Here is an 8,068-nt window from a genome sequence, read left to right as displayed (position 1 = left end):
CGAACCCATGTCCCCTGCATCGGCAGGCGGACTCTCAACCACTGCACCACCAGGGAAGCCCCCATATTACCAATTTCTTCAAGAAATTACAGTGATCGTTGTTAATAAGGTTTTATAAATAAGCATTTTTAGAAATCCATCTGGCATTTTAAGAGTCCGCAGCACCTGCAGGAAGCTCCTGTCAGAGCACAGCTCTGGTCCCTGCTTCCAGGGCAAACAGTCAGTGGCCCCTCTTTCATCAGTACAGTACTGACTGCTGCCGCTGTCTTGACTTTCAAGGCAGTGCTTCTAATACTTTGCCAATAAGTCTATCATTTGCAAGAGGGCTTTGCTTTCCCAACCTGTTATTACTCATAGTTTTACTCAAGTTTTTAATGAAGAATGAATGTTAGTTTCAAGTTATTTTCAACAGATTATCCACTGAGATCATGTGTTTTCTTCTCTAATATGTTAATGAATCATTCCCATCAGCAATGTAAACGTGCTCTCTTAAAAAAAATGAATCAAAACCTCATACTTCTCTCCCCTTCCTTTTTACAGTAAAATGCCATTTCCCATTGTCTTCTTAACTCAGCTCTACCAAAACTGCTCCTGTCAAGGTCACCATTCGGCACGCCTGGGATCTTCTCTCTCAGCAAATCCGGCTGCCTCTACAGTTTATTCCACCACTCCCCAGCGTCCCTGCAGCTCAGGGCCATGGTGACACTTACAAGGTAAGTCAAATTGGGCCATTCCTCTGCTGAAAACCTCCAGCGACTTTCTTCCCCTCGATAATTGCTCTCGTGGTCTCTCTCTCCTTTTTCTGTAAGTATCACGGTACTAGAGAGGCCTTTTATGTGACACCCTATAGCAGAGAGCTCTCATGCCCTATCAATCAATCACCTTTATCTGGTTTTGTATTTCTTTCTTCCTCGCACTTCTCCCCCTCTGACTCACTAAGTTTGTAACTGGGAAGAAAGATTCCCTTTGCCAATATAGCTAAAATCTTCAGTGAGACTGGCTTTGGCGGAAGCTTTTAGAATCTAGGGTTATGGTAGCCTCAAAAAAGGAGTAACTTCCTACCTTCTGTAGATACTTGTTTCTGAGGGAAAGCTTACGATACACTGCATTTCTCGTCGGTCTTCTATGTACTATAATAAGCACTGTGTTTAATCATACAGCAGCTTCTCTTCTTCGTAAAATTCAGAAGGCTTAAAGGTAAGAGATGACATGCACGATCCCCTATTTTACTGAAGAGTCAGAATGTGAACTCAAGTCAAGTCCTGTAGTCTCTGTAACCATTTACCATAAACCAGAGCTGTTCAAATGATGCAAGCAAATGTGACATTATTTTAACAATACCAGACCCCATTCATTCTTAAAAGAGAGACGTCAAAAAAAGTAAGAAAGAAACCATGCAGTATTTATTTTATACAGTTCAACTGGGCACAAAGTAAAGCAAGCACCTCTACAGGAAATCCTTTGTGTGTGAGGTTTTTTTTCCTTACATATTAATTACTCTGGATAGTTTCTGAACTCTGTTTAATAGCAGGTCTCCTTTCTTGATAGTTTCTTGGTACTGCCAGTTCTTGCTATCAGGTCTATAAATAAATCGAAGAAAAATGAATTACCAACCAGTCACACTACTCCATAACAATAGTTGACCTACTTTAAAAAAAAAAGGGACTCTTCTTTTACGAGTGCCTTTATTTTTGTGCAGTATTACAAATGATACACAAACTTAAGAGTACCTGTTCGTTTCCACTATTTCATTCACTTTATCTATTTTGCAGTGTAGCCTCCCAGCAGCAATAAATCTGGAGAGTTCCCTAATTAATTGAGAGAGAAGGGGGGAAAAAAGCCTTTAGCATTATAGCCTTATAGGGAAAAATATAAACTGCAGTAAATAAACACATGATTTGTCTTTCAAGGTAACATTTTGATGCGCAGTAGTTGAGAAGATGGTCTCCAGTGTTTATCGCAGGTGTCTTATCTACCAGAATTAACAGTGACCCTACAAGTGCCTATTCCTATGAAGGGTAGGTGGTCAAAGAATGAAGCCATTCACAGCTACAGAAGTGCTCAGGAAAAAACTTGAAGGGGTTAGAAAAATTAAACAGGAGGAAAATAATGAGCTTTACTGGGTGGGGGGGTGAGGGGGGGGGAACCTGATGAAACTGTCCAGTTTCTTTCTACTTAACCTTCTTGGAGCAGGGAACTCTAAGGATTTTCAAAATCCTTCAGAGCACAGAGGGAAGGAAAGCTTTCCAATTATTTTTAAGACGGAATAACGTGCCACAATAAATTCTGATTAGGAACGTGAAAAAAGGCATTTATTTGTCAGTATATCCCGTCAGGACCCTAAACCCCAATTGAAGACAGTTAGTTACTTAAACAACAAACAGTCACACACACCCGGCTCCACAGCAGCATCCGCAGTGCAGCCCTCCATCCAGGTCTATCTACCACCATACGACACAGAGAAGAAGAAAGGAAAGCTCAGAAATCCACTAGAGCTACACGAAGACAGGCAGCTTTCCAATGCTGCCAAAGAGGATGAATGGAAAGCTGACTCCTTTAAGATAATCCATTTATAATATAGAATGATGTTAAATTGGGAGATTAATTAGGGGGAGTCCTCCTAATTAAGAAAAATCTGATTCCAAATACAAATTATGTGACTGACAGACGACTCTCACAGACACTCAAACATCTTGATCCTAGCACATAAACACCAACAGGAAAGGAACTCCAAATCTTAAGAACCAAATCTCAAACGAAAGTGCTATTTCAAGTCAGTGGGGAAAGGTTGGCTTATGGAATGGTGTTGAGGCAGCCTAATTATCACAAATCGCAGAAACCATGTAAGGAAAAAACGATAAACTCGATTATGTAAAGAGAATTTCTACACAGCAAAATACTACCAAAATCAAGTCCAAAACCAAATGAAAAAGATGTTTGCAGTATGTCGTTGCCACTGGTCAGTCAGTGGTGAAAGCCCCACTATTCCTTTTCAGGTTTGGAAAATCTGGTGATGGGCTTGAAAGATGGTTACGCTATTGAAGATTTTAAGCTAGAGGGTCCCTTAAAAACTAGCAAGAACTATGTGCAACGATGTTTATAGTGCATGCTCTACTGCTATACTCATTAAAAATTCAACTGTTGGTTTTTGAGTGATGTTACTGAGTGGCTTTAAAAGTCTAAAAATTAAAAAAGGTCAGCACTGTTTCTAAACTCACTTGTGTTCATTTTCCAGCAATTTACATAGCTGCATCTCCAGACTGCAGCTGTGAAACCCACTGGCACCTATTATTCTGGGACTGAAGTACACAGAGAAAACTACCCAACCAGATACAAGCAGCCTTGCTTTGCCCTGGACCTCCCTGTGCCCATCACCACACGTTCCATCCCGCGCACCTAGGCTGCTGGTTTCTCAACCATGCTCCCAAATCTCTCTCTCTGCTATTTCCTCCATCTGCAATGTCCTTTTCCCCACCACTTCCTATAAAAATATGCAATGACAACCAGTCTCACTTTCTGGTTACACCACCAAACTTTAACTACTTAATGCCCGAAATCGGTGTTCAAGTCCCATTCCCTAGATCCAAACGACGTTTTTGTCACCTCCCCGTGTGCTAATCAGTCAAACATATCCCAAGATGACTCATCTTCCCCAAACCAACCACCTAGCAGGGAGAACACAGCCCATGGGTATGGTTTCTAACCTTACATACATCAACAGAAGGCCCGGTTTATTCAAATAATGGCCTGGTCCCCTTCTCCGACAATATCTTATTAAGTCTAAGGAAGTGGAAGTACAATCGTTCAATCGTCCAAAATCATTTTATGAGGCAAGAAACACACAAACCCAGGCGTGAATCAGGTATCACAGAAATTTCAAACAAGGCCTTTTAAAGCTGGTCTGAGACCATGAAGGGAACAATTAACAAATACCACCAGAAATGTACCACATACCATCAATTCAGATGCCATCGTAATGCAGACCACCACAGTGTGTCTATCTAACTGGTGCCTCCCCTGCTTCCGTGCATCTTATCCACAGCTTCAACTGAGCCTCCCACTGCTCCCAAGCAGTGGACACGGCTTCATCACCACCACAGCACAGTTAAGAAACTAAAGGCTAGGAAGCCAGACCAGCCCCTGCTTTTTGTGCACTGCCCACCACAGGAAGCCACTCATTACACTGCCCATGAGAAGCACGTTTATAACGCCCCCAGCCCCACTAACCAGCTGCTCTTGGGCAGTGGTTACCAGACTTAATGTCACAGACGAGTTCAATTTAGAAGTGAAACCAAACCAAACCAACCTAGGGAAAGCAGGATGGGATAACCAACAAAAACCACTATCACTGCCTCTTTTTCTTTCACAGAAGAGGAGGAGGAGGAAAATTCTGGCTCCATAGTTTGGGTACACTTGAGATCTGTGCATTTTACTGAACCCGCCCACCCATAAACAAACACTGACTGATATGGATGCTAAGGTGACTGGGGGTGAAATGTACTGGTGCCTGCCATTTCCTTTCAAGCGGTTAAAAATCAATCAGATGGAAGGTGATAAAACAAATATAACAAAATGTTAATAAATTACACAATCAAGGATCTATGGGAATTTACAATTTTCGGCATGTTTGAAATTTTTCATAATAAAATATTAGGAGAAAAACCCAAAATGGCTAAAAAAAGAGTGTGGTCTTTTAAAATAAAATGCAGCTTCATTAAAAAGGTTTTTCACCGTGAGCCACTGCAAACTACATCTTCAAAGTTAAAAGGCTGATGTTTGGGAACCACTTATCCATCTAGATCCCACCTGGACAGCTCACACATTCTGAATGCCTACTTCTCCCCCGCCCCTACGCCCATTACCCTGCGTCCAAGACACAGGGACATCTCCTCCCTGAGCTGCTCAACGGACCAGCTGCTCTCCCCATGCAGCGTGTGTTGAGACAGCATGGAACCGTGTTACCCACCAGAGGCGTAAACTGCTCCAGTGGCTCCCCACAGCACCTGGATTAAAAACCCAAGTTCCCCACCAGGCCCCACAGAGCCGTGCACTGCCTGACTCTCCCATGGCTACCCTCCTACCCCCACTACTATGCTGCAGCTACGCATCTTTCTGTGCCAGTGTATTCTCTCTGTAGACTCACTTCTATCTGAAATGACTGACTTACATGTTTATTCGCTTACTTGCCAACTCTCGCCATAACTAGAATGAAACTCCATGAAGACGGAGACCTGAAACAATGCCAACCCATTCAGTTAAGGCTTTAATACATATCTGATGAATCTGATTCAAGCGCTGGAAGTTCCATTTTTAACAACCAGTTTGCCCAGAATTGCAGTAGCAACCAAAAACTGGAAGGCATTAGCAGAGCAAACAGCTCTCTATCTTAAACTTCACACTAGGTCCTAAGAGTCACTACTGTAGTAGCAGTGTGGCTCACAAAGACGTAACAGAGACGACTTCTGCTCCAGTTATTATTAAAAGTAGACTTCCGTCCCATCTTTGCTACTACAGTAGAAACACACGAAAGCAGACATAACAGATATGATTGTTTTGATACTGAAAGAAAAATTCTTAGATCTCGTTTTTATAATTGAGGGAAGCAATCAATGTAAATGGAGAAAATATACAAGTTCACACATGCAAAGGTAAGTGTAAAAAATAAATTGGCATGATGTTATTTAAACTTACTGATCAATGAACTCCACACCAACACCAAAGGCTTCTGCCATATAGCCCAGGGTTAATGACCTGTATGACTCGAGCAGCTGGCTGTACGCGTGAATCCGCATCTCTCTCACATAGTATCGATAATGAGGAGCAAAAAGCCAGTCCTTTTTCATTTCCTGTTCCACAACAGCTGCAATGAATAACATGACAAATTATAATTATAAGGACCTCCCTTTGGATAAACTGATTAAACTGGAGGACGGATTTATAACATGATAGAAATTAACAGCCTTTATCTATAAAGTGTATACAGAGTATTAATGAGCAATCCACACACAGAAGTGCAAATTATTTTACTCAATATCTACTACTATCTATCACTGTTCTAAATAATGAGGATACAGTAGGAAACCAAAAGACAAGATCTGCTGCCACAGCAACTAAATTTTCAAAGAGAAGAGATAAATGAACAAATAAAGAAGGTACTCTCCGAAAAAAACAAGTTCTGTAAGGAAAATAAAAATAAAACTGTGATGTGATAGTGAACAGGAGGGCTTCCATGGGATTGGAGTCGACAGGAGAAGACTTCTCTGAGGAACCTGCCCTGCAGAGAGCAGGAGGCTTAGAGCAACACAAAGAATGCAAAGATCCAAGGCAGGAAGAGCCTGGCTAAGCCCAAGACCAGAAAAGGAGAGCAGGTTCAGAATGTAGCAGGAGGACAGCTACGAGGATATGTATGGAAGGTAAGCAAGACGAAAGATGCAAGAGTATACTTATGTTTCTGGCTTGAACAAGATAAAAATCCCTGGAGAAGGAGAATTTTTGAGTTGGGGTGTGTGTGTGTGTGTGTGTGTGTGTGTGCTGGCAACAGCCGGAAGGATTTCTTTTTAGAAATCCACTAGGATCAGGATGAAAAGCACCAAGTCTCTAAGGCAACCTTTCCTAAAAGCCTGAGAGAGGAGTTTGTGTGTGTGTGTGTGTGTGTGTGCGTGTGTGTGTGTGTGTGTGTGTGTTGGGGGGGGGAGGTGGGGAGGGAAGGATTCAAACATTACGCTTCAGCAGGGTTGAGATGGATTCCCCTGTCAGACACCCAAGTCGAAGGTCCCAAGGCTTGGGTCTGGTGCTCACTGGCAAGTGTGGGGCTGGAGACATGAATCTGGAAATCACTGCCATCCGTATATATTTGATGACAGAATTATAGAGATAAGAGCAATGACCAAGCCTGGGCCAGTTAGTCACTGAGAGGCCTAACAAAGGATGAGGCCTAACAAAGGATGAGGCAGTAGGTCCAGAGAAAATACATTATTTCAATACACTGAAGTTCTGAGGTCCTTAAAAAAGGACAACTGGCAGTTGCAAGGAGTTCTGCCTGTTTGATCTGCCACTACACACACACTGTCTGATGCCCGACAGCCACTTAAAAATACTGACTCAATAACCAGCTATTTCTAAAAGACATAAAAAGATACATTTTAAAGAAGAAGAAAACCTACTTACAAAACTGCATGTAAAATACACCCACACATGTTTAAAGGTGTTACGTGCTTATATGTCTGGATACAAATGCCCTTGGACGGACACCCCTGGAACGTGAAATCAGTAGTTGCCTCTAGAGAAAGCACCTGGGCAATCAGAGGCTAGAGAGAGACTTTTTCTTTTTTCTATGATACACTTTGAAAAATTTCCACGTATACAAAAAACTTCGGGGTTTTTTTTGGTGTGTTATTTTCTGATTTTTAAAGTACATATAATGAATAAAAGTTCTGGAAGGATATATAACAATCTTAAAATGTTTCTATTCCAGAAGAATTCTGTGTATGTGAATGTGTAAATGAATTTGGACCTAGGACTTTCTCATCTCAGTTTATTTTTAATTTTTGAAAACCATCAGGTATTACCCAGAAAAGAATGCTATTTTCTCTTTCAAATAAAATATTTTAAAGTACAAAGTCTATATATATTTGGAGAAGCAAAAAGGCTTATTTATATATAAAACCAAATAAATGCTACGTGCCTTAGTACATAAAAGGAGAGAGTAAATGATACTAATGATGACTGTTGTCAAAAGGATTTAACTATCTGTCCTTTGTATTTTAAATATCTGGGAAATCACGAGCAGGCACCAGGCCCTGTCCCCGCTGTCCCAGAAGCGTGCGAACAGCAGCCACCCATGTGAGACCTGCCACCAGGCACCAAGTGCTAATTAACCCCGCTACAAAGGGAAGGGCTGCTATACCTGCACACCCGTATCAAGTGGATTTAACAGCCAGCACACAATGAGCAAAGAGGCAGCAAGCATCCAAACTAAAAGCCACCACTCGATTCCAGCGAAGAGGGCAGAGTAGAAGGATTTGAGCTCACCTACTCTCGCAAAAAACACCCAAATCACGACTGCTGA

At 41.8% G+C, this 8,068-nt stretch overlaps 1 protein-coding gene across 2 annotated transcripts in view; it reads right to left on the bottom strand.

Annotated features, from left to right (window-relative positions):
- Positions 1-1,384: 1,384 nt before the first annotated feature.
- PSMD6 (proteasome 26S subunit, non-ATPase 6) overlaps positions 1,385-8,068 on the bottom strand; it is a 21,582-nt gene continuing 14,898 nt past the window's right edge. For both annotated transcript variants that reach the window (XM_007445672.1, XM_007445673.1), the window contains exons 6-8: positions 5,692-5,860; positions 1,731-1,808; positions 1,385-1,580 (exon numbers count right to left, since the gene is read on the bottom strand). In XM_007445672.1, coding sequence (XP_007445734.1) covers positions 1,484-1,580; positions 1,731-1,808; positions 5,692-5,860 — 344 coding nt within the window. In that variant the 3' untranslated portion in view covers positions 1,385-1,483. The remainder of the gene's footprint in view (positions 1,581-1,730; positions 1,809-5,691; positions 5,861-8,068) is intronic.

This window comes from Lipotes vexillifer, unplaced genomic scaffold (genome assembly GCF_000442215.2).
Source record: "Lipotes vexillifer unplaced genomic scaffold, Lipotes_vexillifer_v1.1 scaffold239, whole genome shotgun sequence".
NCBI classification, from domain to species: Eukaryota; Metazoa; Chordata; class Mammalia; order Artiodactyla; family Lipotidae; genus Lipotes; species Lipotes vexillifer.
Note: the sequence above shows the minus strand (reverse complement) of the source record. Positions and strands in the feature narration are given on the sequence as shown.